At 45.9% G+C, this 20,739-nt stretch overlaps 1 protein-coding gene across 1 annotated transcript in view; it reads left to right on the top strand.

Moving 5' to 3' along the window:
* The window catches only part of OTUD4 (OTU deubiquitinase 4), a gene marked incomplete in the record, with an annotated part of 176,835 nt that overhangs the window by 105,456 nt on the left and 50,640 nt on the right, over positions 1 to 20,739 (top strand). Inside the window, 3 exon segments of the mRNA XM_073604542.1 lie at positions 16,549 to 16,603; positions 16,692 to 16,803; positions 17,467 to 17,531. Coding sequence (XP_073460643.1) covers positions 16,549 to 16,603; positions 16,692 to 16,803; positions 17,467 to 17,531 — 232 coding nt within the window.

The raw sequence follows: 20,739 nt of genomic DNA, 5'->3' as shown, positions 1-20,739 counted from the left end.
AATTCTTTTTTTCGGGGCCTCAAAGTTCTTTGCCGTGAGGTACCATGTTGAACTTCCAGTGACTAGTATGAGAGAGTGAGAGCGATAACACCGCCTGCTCCTCATTCACACCTGAGACCTTGTAACACTAACGAGTCCCATGACACCGGGGAGAGAAAATGGCTAATTGGGCCCAATTTGGACATTTTCACCTAGGAGTGTACTCACTTTTGTTGCCAGCAGTTTAGACATTAATGGCTGTGTTGTTATTTTGAGGGGACTGTTAACCCTCCTCATGAGGGGGGGTACTCCTGTGGGGGGGTTCAGAATCCACCACACCCATAACTAAGTCTCGGTCACCCCCCCCCCCCCCCCCTTTTCAGGAGCGCATGATCTCCCTGACTACAACAGAACACAATGCGTCTCACAGGGGAGAAACCCCCCTGGGGGCAAAGTGGTTGTGTGACGAGCAGCTGACACTCTAGTATAGGCGCACCTCCCATCAGATATCATGCACAGCACTAGCGGCGATGTGCATGAACAAAAACATTAAGGCCCAAAGTCCTTTAGATGAGAAAAATTGGTTCTGGAGGGGCCCCCGCAGATCCCCCGGCGGGGCCGGAATCAATCAGCTCCCCCCAGAGGCGCCCCCGGTGCAATTAGAGGGAGGTGTGCCCTCATAGTATAAAACCATACAGTGAACTCCAGCATAGGGAGAAATACTAGGGCTCCAAGACCCTGAGGGTACAAGAAGCTGTGGGAACGGTAAAGTGTTTCCCATACCTAGGAGAGAAAAGATTGTTAACCGGAGATATAACATGTGGAGCTATCTTGCTGGCAAAGGAAAGGGAAGAGAACATGCATGGGCATGTCCCTACATATGTCCTTGAATGCTGATAACGTATTGTGCCAGATACTCGTCAGAGGTGTGGGCCCCTGTCGCAACTTACAGGGAGAAAACATTAGGGATCGAAGCCCTTGTAGGTATTTGGGGGTAGCCTGTCAGGTGTTGCAAGTTTTCATGTGGTCCGGGAGAAGCCTGGGACCATTAGTGCCAGGCCCAATGGGGGGTCTGAAATGACACTAGACATCTCAAGTGTGGGAGTCTCACAGCGTCCACAGGCATATCAGGCAGTGGGGACAACCATATGAGGGGTAAAAAGAAAAACGAGAAAAAAGTGGCATCTGGCGGGATAAACAGTGAACCTGTGGATTGAAGGTTTTGCAACAGGGAAGGGCAGCTTTGACTCGCATGACCTTTCCATGGTGCCCGGGATCTCCGTCTGGATCTCTGTGCGGGCAGGCTGGTTGTTGCGGTTCTCGTAGAGTCCTGAGCGACCCGACGGTATAGGGATAATCTGGAGCCAGTTCTATACCTGCACGGGGTCAGCATCCAGGAAGGTGGCGCAGGGTGAAGGAGGCCTGGGCTTTCTGGAACGTGACGGCCAGAGGGTATCCCCACCTGTAGGTGCAATCATGTCACCTAGCCAAGTCTAGGACCACTCTCAGTAGGGCTCTTCTCTACAACATCGCTCTGGATAGGTCTGGAAGGATTGTAATGGACACTCCATCGAATTCTATCGTTCCGTGCTCCCAGGCTCTGTGGAGGATTAGCTCCTTTTACGAGTAGCAGTGTAGCCTGCAGAGAACGTCGTGGGGTCTGATGATTTAGGCGCGAGGGCTCTGTGTACCCGGTGTAACTCCAATGATAGTGGCGGAGCTTCCGTTAGCCTATGGAAGATGGCTGTAACCGTGGCCGCCGGGAGGTCCCACAGCCGCAAGTTGTTTCAGCGGCTGCGGTCCTCCCAGGTGGAGCTGCATGTCCATGGCAGTGGTAGCATGGGAGGCCTGGGAGCGTTCCAAGGCTAACATTCTGTGTTCCAGGGAGGATATTGAGGCCTCGCCTGTGTCCATTCGGTCGGTGAGGGAGTGCATCTCAGCTTTTACCTCTAGCATGTCTCTGCTGTGTGCCTCGATGTCCGACCTCGTTGGGAGGGCCTGCAGCATGGCGCGGAGGTCTTCCTTCAGGCGGCTCGGATACTGTGATGGTCCAGCCATGTCTGCCCGGAAAGCAGCCGGTGTCCCTGAGAGGTGATCGGGGTTCGGAGAAGGGAGTAAGGGGGACAGACAGGGCTGTAGTGGCACTGTCCTCCATGTGGGATGCACGTGGAGCGGCTACAATGGCGCCCAGCGTGGCCCGCTGTGGGTCTCGGAAGTATCGCTGGATCACGCTTTGAGGTGTAAGGGGCCTGTTCCCACGGGTTGCCGATCTGGTTCTGTACCTTTTTTAGTAGATGGCATGCTGTATTCACATGGGTGAAAAACTGTGGGTTGGTCGCGGCAGGCAGGGGGAAGCCAGGAGCTCTTCAGAAACAATTCTTCACTCAGCCTTTGCTAAGCCATGCCCCGGAGTGAACCCATTTATAATAAAGCTTGTGGAGCATAAGTCTGCAGCCTTACATTTCAGTTGTAATGGCTTGTTAGAAGTGTTTAAACCTGTGCCATATGATGCTCACATCCATATAAATGCACAGAACACTCTGTGTTGAAGTAGAGTTCCAGCCTGGGTGAAAAAAATATTAAGTCGGCAACTACAAATACTGTTGCTGCTGACTTTTTTTTTTTTTTTTTTTAATATAAGGACACTTACCTGTCCAGAGAGCCCACAATGTCAGCCCCTGAAGCTGAACGTCCATCGGCACTGGGTGCAAGCGCTGCCATCCTTACTAAGGGAAACAGGAAGTGAAGCCTTGCGGCTACACAGCCTGTTTCCTACTGCGTGGCGCTTTCTGAATGGTCCCATGGGGGAGACGCGGGTACCAGAAGGCAGCAGGGTGGAAGGAGGGCACGATAAAACCGCGGAAGTGACGTACCTCGCTGTGGCGACCATGGGACAGACGTCTCGAAGAAGACTCGCCAAAAAGGTATGAAGGAAAAAAAAATCGAAAAACAAGGGGGGTGGGGTGTTCTTTTGTTTCAAACCTGAGTAAAATTTTTGCCTGGCACTCCGCTTTAATATGATGGGACACAGATGCTGTATGAATCTTCTGTTCAACCCTGGACACCATAATAAAGAAAATCACTGGAACATTTATTTTCCTGCCTCAATGTAAGTCCAAGGAAAGATCAGCTAAATCCCTGCCGCCTTCCATCCGTTTTTGGAGGGAGTTTAAATCCAGGCTTGTTAAGCCCGGTTCTCAGTCATCCTACAGAAACCGCTAAGCCCTCGGACCTTCCCCCACGTTTCATAATTGTGCACTCCCCACTTTTCCAAGCGAGGGCGTGGTTTCTAATCCTTAGAGGGTTGTTGGGCAGTTTGCCCTTCTGCCATCCAGGTGCAGAGCACATCCCTTTAGACTGGTAGGCCAACCCATTGCTTCTGGCACTCTTCAGCAGCTTAACATCTACCACTCGCCACTGTACAGATTATCAGACCTTTCCCCATCTCTGGATTTTTCTCAACCCAAGGGGCCTTAGGGCCTTTTCTTGGTACCCGCACTGTGGGACACTCAAATGGACCCTTAGGAAGAGAGCAGCTACTTAGGGCCCTAGCAGGTATTATGCCCAGGACATGAAGGGCTCAACACCTGTAAGATCAGTCCAGGTCTGGCTTCTCCAGGGTTCAGCATAGTTTTTCTAAGTCATCTGTAGGCAATGTATACCAACTTAGTTCCTCATTTGAAGTTAATTCAATGACCTTTGGGCTACATTCACACTTGTGACTATGCCCAACAGTGTTTGCATGCAAGAACCTCCAGTGGGTGTTTCTGGAGGCAGCCCCATTGAAAGTAATGGGACTTTCTGCTCCCACGGCTGCTCGCATATAATTGCTATGCAGTGTTCCCCTGCGAGTGATCAGCCTGGATGAAGACTACGTCCAGGACCAACCACTTGGAAGTGTGCCCAGCCTCAATTAGCAATGGGAACCCGCAGCCTCCCATTACTTTAAGTGGGCCTGCAACGGGTTGCCGGGAAACCCCACTGATGTACTTACATGTACAGTGAGGGAAAAACAAGTGTTTAATACCCTGCTGATTTTGTACGTTTGCCCACTGTCAAAAATGATCAGGCTACAATTTTAATGATAGGTTTATTTTAACAATGAGAGACAGAATAACAACCAAAATTTCCAGAAAAACGCATTTCAAAAAAGTTATACATTTAATTTGCATTTTAATGAGTGACATAAGTATTTGATCGCCTATCGATCAGGAAGATTTCTGGCTCCTAGGTGTCTTCTATACACATAACCGGTTGACATTAGGAGCACTCTTAAAGGGAGTGCTCCTAATCTCAGCTGGTTACCTGTATAAAAGATACCTGTTCACAGAAGCAATCGATCAATTGGATTTCAATCTCTCCACCATGGCTAAGACCAAAGAGCTGTCCAAGGATGTCAGGGACAAGATTGTAGACCTACTCAAGGCTGGAATGGGCTACAAGACCATGGCCAAGCATTTTGGTGACAGGGTGACAACAGTTGGTGTGATTATTCGCAAATGGAAGAAACACAAAATAATTGTCAATATCCCTCGGTCTGGGGCTCCATGCAAAATCTAACCTTGTGGACTTTCAATGATCATGTGAATGGTGACGAATCGGCCCAGAACGACACTGGAGAATCTTGTCAGTGATCTCAAGGTTGCTGAGACTAAAAACAGTTGGTAACACTTTACGATGTGAAGGGCTGAAATCTTACACTGCCCGCAAGGTCCTCTGCTCAAAAAGCACATGTACAGGCCCGTCTGAAGTTTGCTAATGAACATCTGAATAATTCAGAGGAGAACTGGGTGAAAGTGTTGTGGCCAGATGAGACCAAAGTCGAGCTCTTTGGCATCAACTCAACTCGCCATGTTTGGCGGAGGAATGCTACCTATGACCCCAAGAACACCATTCCCACCGTCAAACATTGAGATGGAAACATCATGCTTTGGGGTGTTTTTCTGATAAGGGTACAGGACAACTTCACCGCATCAAAGGGATGATGGACGGGGCCATGTACCATCAAATCTTGGGTGAGAACCTTCTTCCCTCAGCCAGGGCATTGAAAATTGGTTGTGGATTAGTATTAAAGCATGATAATGACCCAAAATACACGACCAAGGCAACAAAGGAGAGGCTCAAGAAGAAGCACATTAAGGTCCCGGAGTGGCCTAGCCAGCCTCCAGACCTTCATCCCATAGAAAATATGTGGAGAGAGCTTAAGGTTTGAGTTACCAAACGTCCGCCTCGAAACCTTAATGACTTGGAGAGGAGCTGCAAAGAGGAGTGGGACAAAATCTCTTTTGAGATGTGTGCTAACCTGGTTGCCAACTACAAGAAACGTCTGAACTCTGTGATTGCCAACAAGGGTTTTGCCACCAAGTAGTCATGGTTTATGAAGGGGTCAAATACTTATTTCACTATTTCACTTATTTCACTTAACCACTTCAATACTGGGCACTTTCACCCCCTTCCTTCCCAGGCCAATTTTCAGTTTTCAGCACTCTTGCATTTTCAATAAGAATTGCACAGTCATGCAAGACTGTACACAAATTAAATTTTTATCATTTTGTTAACACAAATGGAGCTTTCTTTTGGTGGTATTTATTCACAAATAAGTTTTTCTTATTTTTTGCAATATAAGCACAAAAAACGGAAATTTTGAAAAATATTTTCTACTTTCTGTTTTAAAAGAAATCCAATAAAATCTAATTTTGTCATAAATTTTAAGCCAAAATGTATTCTGCTACATGTCTTTGGTAAAAAAAAAAAAAAATCCTGTTAAGCGTATAATAATTGGTTTGTGTGCTCATGGACAGATGTACGCAGATGATCATGTACAGATGTGAGCAGATGATCACGGACATATGTGTGCAGAGGATCATTGGGACATATGATTTTACTGTTACATTTTACTGTTACATATGTGGAGGACAGGTGTTTTTTACTGTGTGGGGAGAGTGTTTTGGTGACATTGTGTGTTTACATTGTGTGGTGACACTGGACTGGTGCTGTAAAAAACAGCTCATACTCACTGATCACCGGCTGGCTGCATTGATCTGCTCTCCTCTCCTCACTGACAACTTCCATGTGAGTAGAGCAGAGCCGATTGCCTTGGAACCAGCTCTCTATTTGCATCACATGACAGCTGTGATTGGACACAGCTGTCATGTGATCAGGAGGGCCAATCGCAGAGCCCTCCTGCCGATCGGATATGTGCCGTGTCCGGGTGACACAAGCGCATCGGGATCGTGCCGCTGCATGGGTTCCTGAACGTTCACTTAGGAGGAAGCGCCCACCCAGCCGTATATGTGCAGTGGCCGGGTGGGAGGAGGTTAAAATGCAATTTAATTTTATAATTTTTTTTTCAATGCGTTTTTCTGAATTTTTTTTGTTCTGTCTCACTATTAATATAAACCTACCATTTAAAATTACAGACTGATCATTTGTCAGTGAGCAAACGTACAAAATCAGTAGGGGATCAAATACTTTTTTTCCCTCACTATAAATGGCATTGGAAAGGCCCATTCGCAGGTGTGAATGCAGCCTATAAAAAAAATAGTGCAAAAATCATATATTGTATGTATAATCTCTCTGTGATATAAAGAGCTAGTTCTTAAAATTATAATTCAAAGAAAGTTGATAGTAATATATTTGTGTCCATTTGAATCAGAAATGTGCTAAAGACTCAATTCCTATAAAGTGCTGGTGCTTTACACGTTCTTTCACAGTGGCTCAGGATTACTAACCAAAATTTGTTGATCGGCATACAAAATGGTCAAACAGGGCTGTGTAAAGATGCTAGATAAGCGGGAAGGTGCATGACTTCTGGTTCCTTATTTCCTCATTCCCTTCATGTTTCTATCCAATCTTGCCAGTTCTGGTCAGGTTTGTTTTTTAATTTCCTGCCTCTCCTCGTTGGGGTGTTTCCATGCACCTTCCTCTTCAGTCGTGTGTAATTGGATCAAATCCTGGGTTTTCTGCTGGACTTAGAAGTTAGTGTCCTACTTTTTGCAGGTTTGTGACTGTACTAACTTCAGGGTTCTTCCCTGATGACTCTCCTTGGTGAGATGAGATGATTCTTTAAGTATGTAAACAGTAAAAAAGGGAGGACAGACCATATTGGCCCCATAAAGAATGAGGAAGGACATCTGGTTACAAAGGATGGGGAGATGGCGAAGGTAGTGAATTTATTCTTCTCCTCAGTCTTCACGAGGGAATGGGGGGGGGCTTCAGTAACCAAAACTGCAGTGTTTATCCTCATGACACATCACAGGAAGCACCTCCATGGTTAAGAGAGGACAGAATTAAAATTAGACTTGGGAAACTTAACATTAATAAATCACCGGGACCAGATGGCTTGCACCCGAGGGTACTTGGGGAACTCGGTCAAGTAATTACCAGACCATTGTTCCTAATTTTTACTGATAGTCTACTGACTGGAATGGTACCAGCTGATTGGAGAAAAGCCAATGTAGCACCAAAATTTAAAAAGGGCCCAAAATACACTCCTGGGAATTGCAGACCAGTTAGCCCAACATCAATAGTATGTAAACTCTTGGGGATGATAAGGGACTATATACAAGATTTTTGTTATGAGAACGGTATCATTAGCAGTAATCAGCATGGATTCATGAAGAATCGTTCTTGCCAAACCAATCTATTAACCTTCTATGAGGAGGTGAGTTGCCATCTAGATAAAGGAAGATCCGTAGACGTGGTGTATCTGGATTTTGCAAAAGCATTTGACACAGTTCCCCATAAACGTTTAGTGTACAAAATAATGTCCGTTGGCATGGACCATAGGGTGAGTACATGGATTGAAAACTGGCTACAAGGGCGAGTTCAGAGGGTGGTGATAAATGGGGAGTACTCGGAATGGTCAGGGGTGTGTAGTGGAGTCCCCCAGGGTTCTGTGCTGGGACTAATCCTATGTAATTTCTTCATAAACGACCGGGAGGGTGGGGTAAATGGTTCAATCTCTGTATTCGCAGACGATACTAAGCTAAGCAGGGCAATAACTTCTCCGCAGGATGTGGAAACCTTGCAAAAAGATCTGAACAAATTAATGGGGTGGGCAACTACATAGCAAATGAGGTTCAATGTAGAAAAATGTAAAATAATGCATTTGGCTGGCAAAAATATGAATGCTATCTATACACTGGGGGGAGAATCTCTGGGGGAATCTAGGATGGAATAGGACCTGGGGGTCCTAGTAGATGATAGGCTCAGCAATGGCATGCAATGCCAAGCTGCTGCTAACAAAGCAAACAGAATATTGGCATGCATTAAAAAAAGGGGATATACTCCAGAGATAAAATAATTCTCCCGCTCTACAAGACTCTGGTTCGGTCGCACCTAGAGTATGCTGTCCAGTTCTGGGCACCTGTCCTCAGGAAGGATGTGCTGGAAATGGAGCAAGTACAAAGAAGGGCAACCAAGCTAATAAAGGGTCTGGAGGATATTAGTTATGAGGAAAGGTTGCGAGCACTGAACTTCTTCTCTCTGGAGAAGAGACGCTTGAGAGGGGATATGATTTCAATATACAAATACCGTACTGATGACCCCACAATAGGGATAAAACTTTTTTGCAGAAGGGAGTTTATCAAAACTCGTGGCTACTCATTAAAATTAGAAGAAAGGAGGTTTAACCTTAAACTACGTAGAAGGTTCTTTACTGTAAGAGCGGGGGGCATTGATAGTTTCTTAAAACTATTAGATAAGCACCTCAACGACTGCAACATACAGGGATATACAATGTAATACTGACATATAATCACACACATAGGTTGGACTTGTGTCTTTTTTTTCAACCTCACCTACTATGTAACTATGATTGTATGACTATGTCTCCAGGTATGGAGTTCTCCTCCTTCCTTTTGGGATCAGATAAGTAATGATTTAGGGCTTTCTTCTGGATTGGCTCGGATCGTTCTCATTTACCATGTTGGTTGTTTCCCTCCTCGTGAGGTCACCTGCCTGCCTCTTTGGCCAATCAGAGGAAGTTTTGCGTTTTTTATTATAAATACAGGGCCCCTCCTCAATGGCAGAGAAGCACTCGGCCTCACTCTTGGCTTTTTCCAAGTAAAAAATAAAAAAAAAACTTTATTAATATAAAACACATTTTACAAGTCAATCGGGTACATACAGCCACAGAAGGTCAGATACATATTGTAACATCCCAATTAAATATGCAGGAATATTACAGAGCATATATTCACATGTGCCGTAAGTATGCGACAGATTATTCCAACTTATAAATATACCGTGTTTTTGGTGTAGGGGAGCACTGCACTGGATTTGGGACCATTATACACAGGTCTCCCCATCCTCCAACCATCTGTCCCAGATCTTTGAATACTTTTGTGCGGATCCCCTGTGTGTGTAAATCAGTTTCTTAAATAGTAGGGTGTCATTAACTGCTTTTTTCCACAACTGTAGTGTGGGGGGCATATTCTGCATCGCATCTTTGCGCTATCTTTTTGCGTGCTAAGAATAATGTTTCAGAAATGAAAATTGTGTGGTATTTATCCACCTCCACATCTGGCAATAGTCCCAAAATTCATAACTTAGGGTCCAGCACCACAGGGGATCCCATATTATCATGGAGGAAACGGACAACCTGCATCCAATATGTCTGAACATGTGTGCAGCTCCATATGAGATGGTAAAACGAGCCCGGGTCAACTCTGCACAGGCGACACATCGGGTCCGGCGTGTGTTGAAACTTTGCCAATCTCACTGGGGTCAGATAGGCTTTGTGTACTATATACAACTGTGTTAGTCTGTCGGACAGCTTGGGGGACACACCGTCTTGGTTCCCTCTAAAATCTCGGCCCAGTCAGTGTCATCTATAAGTCCTATGTCCTGATCCCATACCGTTTTGACCTTGTGTGAAACAGCAGCTGCGCCTCATTGTCTAATTGTGTAATATAAGTGTGATATAAGCTTAGAGGGGTCGTTTCCCATAACTATATTCAGCACAGGGGGAGGCTTCATCTCTACATCCAAGTCCGGCAGTTGGGCTCTAAGTGCGTGGTGGAGCTGCAGGTATTTAAACGCTAGTTGGTGTGGAAGTGAAAACTCCTCCTTGAGAGTCTGAAACTGCTTGAGCCCAGAGGTGGACAGAACCTGATGGAGATACAATATTCCATGTCTAGCCCAAACTATCGAATTTGGAACTGTTTCCAGTTCCGGCATATGATTGTTAAGCCATAGTGGGGTGTAGGAGTGAAATTCCCCCAGATTCTGCTTCTTTAGAGATATTTCCCATACCCTTTGGTGATGTAGCAACATGCCCGCGTTGTACCGCGCAGAGGGACCTTGTGTTTTTTTCCCCCGAAGTATAGCCTGATTGGGTGTATACGTTGCGTGTCCTGGTTTGTCACAAACTAACTATAGCGTTGCATTTCCGACGTGTGGAAGTGGAACATGTGGAAAAGCTGCGAGGCTAAAATAGTCCTGGAGGTCTGGGAGAGATGCACCCCCATGTCAGTGGGGTTTTTAAGAGTTTGCCAAGCTAGCTTGTGTCTACTATTTCCCCAGACAAACGAATTTAGGATAGCTTCTGTAACGAGCCCCTTGCTCGCTCGATTCCACTCTGCAGCTATTGAATCACATTGCAGATCGCACCATCTGATTTCTCGGTCATCCAATGCTCCGGGATTAGAACTACAGCTCTGTGCCGTTCTAACCCAGCTGTGATAGCTCAGAACAAACACCAGGCAGGCTGTATGTAAGTTCAACCAGGAATCTATCTTTTATTGCAAAATACAGGCTTTTATACACTAAAAGTGGAGGTGCAGACCTCCTGCTCATATTACTCTAACAATACAGCTGTAACCCAATTAACCTAATTAACATGAGCTAATTAACTAATCCCTTTAGACAGCCTAGATGACTCAGACATGACCGTTAGGCCAGACTGGCCGTCTTGTAGTTCAGAAAATCCAATCAACATTATCACAATCAACATAGACTCTTCTTCACACAATAGCAGAGTTAATTAACACAAACAACAATGGGGATCTAATGACTCTTAGATCCCATACTAGAGACTTATTTACAATACACATTTTAGCAGACAACAGACAGGTGCTGGAATTTACATCAGCATCTCCTAACAGTATCTGTCCCAGCATTATGAATCAGCCACTATTCCAATATGGCAAATCCAGGGTCCCCAGAGTCTGTGTGTCCTGGGGGACCAGGACCCGAATCCACAGTAGTACCACCTCAAGGGTCCCCAGGCATACAGCTCACAAAGAGCACCGTTCCCCCAAATGCAAGGGCCCCCGATCGATTGGCAAGAGGCTAGCACACAGTCCCCTCCAAAAGTCTCTCTCCCGGCTAGGTCTGTCACAGCTTCCATCTGCTTAAAGATTTTTAGGGGAATATATAGGGGGGCGTGCCATATCAGATAAAGAATTTAGGGCAGTATGATCATTTTAATTAAATTTACGCGCCCCATCACCCCTAATGGCAATCTGGACCACGTCTGTGTTTTATTTTTTAATAAGGTAAACAAAGGGGTTATATTCAGGGGTGTATAGTCTACCAGGTCCCTGGTTACCTCCACCCCCAAGTATTTAATCTTGGATACTCTAGCAAGTGGTAATGGGGGAGTTGTGAAAGGGGGAGGGAATACATCTATTGGAAGAATTTGAGACTTGTCCCAATTTATACGCAATCCCGAGTATCCCCCCATTTGTTCAATAAGTCTTAACGCTGCTTGGAGTGATGGTCCCTGGTCTGCTAAGTATAGTATGGTGTCATCAGCATACATTCCTATTTTATCGACCGTAGGGCCCCGGCGCAGACCTTGAATATCGGGGTGTGCTCTGATGGCAATAGCCAGTGGCTCCGCTGCCAGCGCATACAGTAAAGGAGAGAGGGGACACCCTTGTCAAGTACCCCTCTCAAGTGGAAACTGCTCAGAGAGCCATCCATTCACAAAGATTTTCGCCCTGGGTGTCTGATATAGAAGCTGTACCCATTTTATAAAGCGTGCCCCAAATCCATAATTATGCAAACATTCCCACAAAAATGGCCATTCCACAGGGTCAAAGGCCTTAGCTGTATCGAACGCCACCACCACCCTCATTCCTGAGTTATCATGTCGGGCTTGGATGTTCATATAAAGTCGCATAATATTCATGGCTGTATTTTTCCCCAGCATAAAACCCGTTTTGGTCCGCATGAATTAAAGTCAGGATAGCAGTGTTTAATCTAGAAGTCAGGATTTTAGCTAAGATTTTAATATCTACCTGCAGGAGTGAGATAGTCCTGTAGGATTCAGGGAGATGCGGGTCTTTTTCTGGCTTAGGGAGAACTATGATTTGGGCTTCCTGCATAGCCTCGGGGAGTAAGTTCTGATCAAATATAGACTGATATAAGGCTTTCAGCTTGTAGACCAATATGTCCGAGTAAGTGACATAAAATTCCAGAGGCAATCCATCCATCCCTGGAGCTTTAGATTTAGCTAGTTGTGCGATCGCTTCCGTGATGTCATGGTCGGTAATGGGTGCATCAAGGAGCTCTACTTGTTCTCGATTCAGCTAGGGGAACTGTATGGAAGATAAATATGAGTGAATTTCCCTCTGCGTGTACTTGTGTTGGGATTTATATAGATTGCCATAGAATTGTCTAAGTTGATCTGCCACCTGTTCTGGGTTGGTTATATTACACCCGTCTGGGTCAACAAGCGACACCATGACTGGGGGCTTATCATCCATATGAGCCAGATAGGCCAGCAGTCTCCCAGCCCTTTCACCCTGCTCATACACCCTCTGCCTACAAAAAAAACCACGCTGTTTAGCCTTCTCAGTGTGCAGTTGTGTGACTAGTCGGGTCTGCAGTTTCACTCTGTCCAGGTTTTCAAGGGTCGGGTTAGAACTATAGGCCTCTTCTAAGTCTTGTAGTTTGTCAGATGTGAGTTGAAGTACAGTGTTGGACTCTCGTTTTAACCTATTTATTCTGGAGGATAATATTCTACGGGCATGAATTTTAAAGTCGTCCCAGTGTGCAGTGAGGGCAAGGGGTCCCCGTATACCCTCCAAAAAGAAGAGCAGCTCCCTGGCAATGGAGTCATGGTCTGTGAGATGGGATAACTAATGAGGGTTAAGCCGCCAGCACCTGGTGGAAGGAGCTATTCGCAAGGATGCCGTCAGCCAACACGGAGAGTGGTCTGACAGGGTCCTAGGAGCAAATCCTGAGCCCGTGACTTTTGGCAAAAGGGCCCTGGAAACGAGTATGTAGTCCATCCTGGACATGGTGTTGACTTATTGAGTGGCAAGTGTATGCTCTAGTCGTGGGGTTAGCATGTCTCCACACGTCAACAAGGGCAAAGTCATTCAATGTACGGTACAACCTAGTATGTAGTGGTTCATCAGATCTGGTTTCAGCCCGTTACGGGCGGTCAAGGGATGGAGTCATCATGTGATTGAAATCCCCCATCCACACTACTGGTATGGACGGGTACAACGCTATAAATGCAAGACCCTCTGAGACCACATCCGCCCTATATGGAGGGGGGATATAGCTAGCCAGTATCAACAAGGGGTCTCCCCCCACAATTGCATGTAGGTACCTGCCCTGCCGATCCGACACCACGGAGACCAACTCAAAAGGTGTAGATTTTGCAATCAACACTGTTACCCCTCTAGACATATTTGTGTGGGTGCTATGGTAGGCCCACCCCACCCAAGGACGCTTCAGGGCCGCCTGTAAGTGACCTGTGACATGTGTCGCCACCAATGCGACAATATCTACCTTTTGACTTTTCAAATATTGTAGCACTGCTGTCCTTTTAATTTTATCCCGCATGCCCCACACATTCCACATCATAGATTTAATGTCTGCCATGGTGTTCATGTGCACATATATCGCATGTGGATCGGCAGGGCAGCCCCCCCCTCCCTAAACCAAGGCAGCCCACCCATCCCGCAAGTAAACCAACACATTGCATATGTAATAAGTACTTGTTTAAGAACATTCCAATAAAACATGTGCACAACGGTGCTAACATTCCCAATGCTCTGATCAAAAGATCCAACATTTTCCTTCCCTCCCAGCTTCTCGCCTCCCCCAACTGGGCGGAAGCATCCATTCCCCATGCAAGCTTTTGTATAGATCATCTTCCAGCCAGCAACATTAGCTGGAGGTACAACACTTAGAATATAATGAGCAAAAAAGTACAAAATAGTAAGAAAAAGAAAAAAGGGGGTTGCAAACATGAAGGGGGCAATTATTCACTGAGTGAAGCAAAGTTAGGGCACACATCATGACCTTTGTCTCTTTATCCGAGTGAGGCTCTCGCTGCAAGGGATATACAGTCATCCTGATATATCAGAGTTCAGGTGCCTCCACCCCACGGTATCCCCATGTACATATTGTGAGGGCAATGAGATTGCACAAGGTGATATTCTCTATTGTCCAAAAAAGCTCCAGGCCTGAAGCCGGGTGTCCAGGGTTATCAAGAAATCAAATTCCTCCCCCCCAGGGGAGTACAAGGATCGGGCCCCCATCTTCAAAAGGGGGGAATCTCCGCTCTCACATTCAATAATGCGAGTGTTATAAGGATGGGGGGGGGGGGGGGAGTAGAAAAAAGGCAAATGGCGAATTAGGGGGTACCCCCCCACAACGGAGGGGACATTCAGAAAAAAAAGAAGGGGCCCCGCCAACAAACAATAGTGACAGTACTCACAGTAACATGCCGCATATCCGTTCATCCATCTGCACGTCCCGGTTGATCCAGCCAGTGTACTGCCGCCTTCGGGTCCTCAAAAAAAAATATGGCTCTGCCATCTTCCTCCAGTCTCAATCTGACCGGCAACAACATTGCATATTTAGGGTGTAATGCCCTGAGCCGCCTCTTGACATCTTGGAACTGTGCTCGCTTTCTTTGGACTTCGTTAGAGAAGTCGGGAAACACCGCGACATGGCCGTTGCCCAGGGTGATGTTACCCTTCTCTCTGGTTAGCCAAAGGATTTTATCTCTATCCCTAAAGTTAAGAAACTTGGCAATATGTTCTGGGGGGGCTCCCCACAGGAGGAGGCTTTGCTGGGATTCGGCACGCCCGTTCCACTGCGAACATAGCAGAAAAGGCCTCTCTTCCAAAGTGTTGAATCAGGAGGGATTCCAAGTATTCAGCGGGGTTGGTGCCCTCAGCCCTCTCTGGTAAACTGATAAACCGGAGGTTGCAGCGTCTCAGACGATTCTCCATATCATCTTGGTGAGCGTGTAGCTGCTGAATCTGGCGCTGCAGGTCCTCCGTGGTGTGTGTCAGGGGGTGCAGGATGTCCTCCGCTGCTCCGATGCGTGTCTCAGCTTCGGTACCCTATCCTTTACCCTTAGATAGGTCTTGGCGCAGCAGGGAGATGTCCAACTTGACCTCATCTATTTTGGCGGTGAGCGTCCCCTGCAGTGTCGCAATGGGCATCCAGGACCTTAGCTGTGTCTGCACTCTGATGGTCCGCTGCCGAGCACGTGCCCTCGCCATTTTTTTGCCTGTGGATCTTGGTCTTGATGGCGATATTTCGCTAACTTATCCACCGCCTCGGAATTCCTTTTCGGCGGGGACATGTTCCCTCTCTGCTCCGGAAAGCGGGCAGCTAGGCCGTCCCCAGGTAATGCCAGATGGTTGCCGCTCCGGGGGTTGGGCCTAAGGCTCGTCCTCAAAGCTGAAGCTGAATGTATTTGTACCTGGACAGCAGTCAGACAGTCCAGAGATCGTTTTAGGAGGAGCAGGGGCACAGGATACTTAGAAGGCTCAGGATATCTCCCCAGGGCCGCCGCCAGGTGTAGCAAAATGGCCACCACTCCCGAGTACAGGCCGAAGCCGCGGCCTGTTTCAGGGCAATTATTGTATATAAAAGATACCCCTACCGTGGCCTCGGGTGTTCTGGAGGGGTCTTACTGGAGAGGGGGCGAGTTCACAGCCGTCCGGGAGGTCCGTGGGGTGTACTTCGGCCTCCGCCGGGTGCAGGCAAGATGGCCGCCGCTCCGGAAACTAGGCCGAAGCTGCGGCCTTTCCTAGGGCCAATGCCGATCCGGAGGTCCGTGCCACAGCGGCCTCGTTCGGTGCACCAGCGGGCTGATAGGCTACAAAATTAGCATAGGAGGCAGGAGGGATCCCCGGGTGCAAGGTTGGGTGTAGGATGTGCAGAATTCAGGCAGGATGGTAAATAGGAGTCTGGGACAGCGGAGCTCTCACTATTTGCTACCTACACCATTGCTGTCCAGGCCACGCCCCCCCGACCTCACTCTTTAATTGCCGCGGCAGACAGGAAGTTGCCTGTAATGCTGTTGGGACACAGCGCCGCTCGCTGTATGTAGCAAATGCTACTACAGTCTATTAAAGCACTCCAGAGATCGCATTGTTCTGTAATGGGGTATTATTTGTTTGGGCCAGCTTGGCCCAAATGAACAATTTTAAAATAAAGTTAAATCTGGAATTCTACATTAAATACAGTATATAATGTATTTTGTTAGTAAATGTATACTTGTATTTTTATTTATATATTATATTTATATTTAGAAGTACTTTGGAACAAGAATTCTAATTTATATTTTCCTCTAGTTGCCGAAGATAATGTGAATTTTGTTGGTGTGAATGGATTTAAACCTCACAAGGATCGGAAGGTATGCTTCAGATGTGCTACTGTACAATATTTGACAATGTTACGGCTTACCTTTTTTTTTTTATATGCAATTTTTTGGTACTTTGTAGCCTCCACATATCAAGGAAAGTAATTCAATGGTGTCACCAGCCGTTCTTCGATCGCTTAATCCAGCAGTTTTTAGAAATGTGGAGTATGAGGTCTGGATGAAGTCACAAAGGGGTAAGCAGAGGTCTCTTGTTTTTGAAGCTATTGTCTCTCTTCATAACAAGTTACATAAAATATCTGCATATAAATTGCATATGGTCTACATATTGTCTGTCATTTCCGTAGTCTGTGTTCTGAGCCGATGTCCTCCCCTCCTGCCTATTCCCCTGTGGCTGTAGTGCATATAAAAAAATACTTGTATCCTCTGTTCTAGGAATATATAAAGTACAGTGTCGTTTTTTTTTTTTTTTTTTATTATAATTTTAAATACCTTTTTGCACATCGCCGCTGTGTGGTCATGTGTCCTCTGCTAGCTTGCCATACGTCCGAGAGGGAATCTCAGCCCCTCCTACTGTACTCTCTTAGATCAGGAAGGAGAGTGAGGGAGGAGACATGACAGCACAGCATTGCTGTGCAAGAAGGTATTTAACATTACAATTTAAAAAAAAAAAAATGGACAAACTGTAGTTTATAACTTCCTAAAACAGAGGGAATACAAGTAATTTTATAAATGTGACTTTATTACAACCACTTTAAGTATTTAATGTTATTGCCTAGACAAAAAAGAGCAGGTAACCGTTCAAGTGCAAGGAGGGAAGTTTTTATTTGTTTTTTTTTTCAGCAGACTGGAGTTCAAATTTCTATGAGTGCACTTACATGTTTTACTGTGTTTTATAGATCAGCAACGGATGGATTTCACCATTGCTGCTGGCATGCAGTATTCTGTGGGAGACAAATGCAAAGTAAGCCTTCAGTTTTCATATAGTCTTCTCATGTATATGTCTTTGCAACTCCAGCATATGCCAAGTGTGGAATTGCAACTTCCTGAACTAACTAGAGGCCTCTGGGACGAGCAGGAACTGATTATGGTCTGTGAGAAAAATTAAAAGAATGCTGAGTGACAGCAGCTGAACATGGGTTAGGAAGCAGTATGGTTATGAGATGGTGGAGTGAAAGGAGGCAAAGTTGAAGCTAATCATAGCAGGTGATGAAGACAAACAGGGGGTTTTACAGCTGACCATGGAACACTGGGAGAGGCAGAGAGGGCAGAGTAGGTGCTGATCAAGTAGGAAAAAGTGCAGGTAGTGTGTGAGCTCATCAAGGCCCCAGGGATGCGGTGAAATGTCTCTATGTGCTTTGAACTGGTAAATCGGGATGAGCACTCAGATCTGAGCGCCAGCAAAATCCCCACTAAAAACAGCAAGTTTAAAACCCTGCAAGTGTTTGTAAATAGTCAATGAGCCTACAGTAGGCTAAATTGTCAATACCGGATTTCAATATTATAGCTCAGCAGTTGGGTGATTACCAAGGGAAAAAAAAATGTTTTTTAGCACTGGGTGCCCCAAATACATTTTATATCTGTCTGGATAAATATCACAAATCTTACATTGGACAGCCAATTTCCTAATATCCTTACCACCTGGGATATCCTATGTTTGCACATTCCATCCTTATATTGGCTGCCTCTTTAACATCTCCATTTGGATGCAAGATGATTCTCCTGCTTGGTAGTTTGGGGAAAACCGCTCCACCTAGTGGACTAATAAAAAAAAACCTCATACAGTACTGAGTTCCTTACTTCTCCCTCATTCTCGTTCATTTTCTCTCTCTCTCTCTCTCTCTCTTCTCTCTCCTCTCTCTCTCTCCTCTCTCTTCTCTCTCTCCTCTCTCTCTCTCTCTCTCTCTCTCTCTCTCTCTCTCCTCTCTCTCTCTCTCTCTCTCTCTCTCTCTCTCTCTCTCTTTCTCTCTCTTTTCTCTCTCTTTCTCTCTCATTTTTCTCTCTCTCTCTCTCTCATAGTTGTGGGTATGCTTTTGCAGATCGACCTTGTACACACTTTTACTATCTCTAAACACCTTGTGCTTCTTGTGGAGCCTTTTACTGCACAGTATAACTCCTGGGACTCCTACAGGACCACCTGATTATCTTTGTAAATAGAGGGATTCCCTTCCAGGGGGGACCATTATCAGATTTAATCCTCCCTCCCTTTTTACTGTTTTTCATCAATAGCGGTCCCCTTCCTTGGGCTCCTCTTCCACTTCGAGACAGGTTAGCCTGGAGACCAGTGTTTTCCTTTCCTCTCTGATGTTTTTTTCCTGCTATGTCTTGTCGGCTGGCACACAATTTTGCCCCTTATCCCCTTAAGGTTTGTGAGTCAGGTTCCCATGGAGTAGCTATAGATGTCATACCTATCTCCCTTTTCTCTAATTTCTTACTGGAATATCCCCCTAGAGACTCCTTCTCCTACTCCCATCCACCTATCCTATGCCCATCCAATTTGCCCCTCTTTTTTTTCCTTCATGGAGAGTCCCTCTGTTTTTCCCTAAGCCCTGTCTGTTGGAATAAGGTTCTGGGGCCTATACAATTCCTGGAGTCTGAGCTGCTTTGAGCGGAACCACTGCCTAAATTCTGTTTTCACCCAAAGTGTCAGCTGCTAAGCCGCTGTTCAGTCTCCACTGTTGCTCCCTGCAGCGAGGTATTTACTTAAGCTCTGTTGTGGCTGGTTAGCTGACTTGGTTTTCCCCTCCTCGATTTATTGGTTGGGAATGTCCTATGGTTTTTGAATAGATTCCTGTATCTTGCATTGTGTGATAAAGATTTTGCCATACCTGTACATTTTTGTACCTTGGCGTACAGGACACCGTTTAAGGCTTTCACCATAATACCTGCCTGCACTCCTCCTACTGAAAAATATAAACCTTAGCGCCTTTGGATAAAAGAACTGATCATCAAATTCCAGCTCCAGCAAAAAACTTGCTAATAAGCAAATGGCAAAAAAGCCAAGTGAGAATATAAAAACATGTTTACATTCATGTAAACATGCAGAACACACAAAAAATTAATAAAGTCCCATTAGGTGATGAAACAAAGTGCTTGTGCTTAAATTGACATCTCCTGTGCAATGGTGTTCAGACTGGGTGCCCCACATAGATGTACACTTACCCCTGGATGTTGACCAACTATCGCTAGTATGGTCACTTGGGCATGTGGGGATACCCCTAGGGAGCCTGCTGAAATGATGTCTCATGCGTAAATGCACCTCATAAGTATGGATAGAAATGTCAAAGGGGAACCTTCATTGCGCAATGCTGTAAAACCGGGTTTATTAAATACACAAATTAAAATAATTCACTCACATTTAAACATGCCTTATAGTCCTGGCACCCGGCGTGTGTACCAGGTTATTATTAAGTTTAACCGGCCCCTGATGGGAAAAAGCCACCGTTTGCTGAGTTCAGCTCAATTCCCGGGTAGTTTCGTATGGGCGGAAGTAACGCGATGTAACATTTGAGGTGCATTTAGGCATGAGACGTAATTTCAACAGACTCACTAGGGGTTATCCCAACATGCCTAAGCGACCATACTAGCGATAGTTGGTCAACATCCAGGGGTGAGTGTACATCTATGTGGAGCACCCAGTCTGAACACCATTGCACCGGAGGTGTCAATTTAAGCATGAGCACTTTGCTTCATCACCTAGTGGGACTTTAATAATTTTTTGTGTGTTCTGCAAGTTTACATGAATGTGATCAACCCTAAGCGCAGCAAACTGTTTTTATTCTCCTCCCACTGCACATAGCCCACTTTTCCTTTCACCACTGCGCCTGCACCCTCCTCTCGCTTCCATGCGTACCCCTGGTCACACCATGGCAACTGATCGCCATCTTCTCCCTCTGCACTCACCACAGCGCCTGAACGCACCACCCCCTTGCTCTCACCATTGCACCAAAGCCTTCTCTGCTGTCACCACCGCACCTGACCTTGCCTATTCTTGAACAGGCAAACATTTGTTCATAATGAAAGGGATGCTAATGGCTAAGGGGAAAAATATGACTATGGTAACGAGTGTATTAATGTTTGCAGTTTGTTGGAACCTATGCTATTTATCGCAAGCAATACTCAGATCTGCCCACATTCTTGCCAAGTCATTACATTGTACGTAGTGTGTGCAA

The sequence above is a fragment of the Aquarana catesbeiana genome, linkage group LG01 (genome assembly GCF_042186555.1).
Source record: "Aquarana catesbeiana isolate 2022-GZ linkage group LG01, ASM4218655v1, whole genome shotgun sequence".
NCBI lineage: Eukaryota > Metazoa > Chordata > Amphibia > Anura > Ranidae > Aquarana > Aquarana catesbeiana.
The sequence above is the reverse complement of the archived record's forward strand: the minus strand, read 5'-3'. Positions and strand labels throughout refer to the sequence as shown.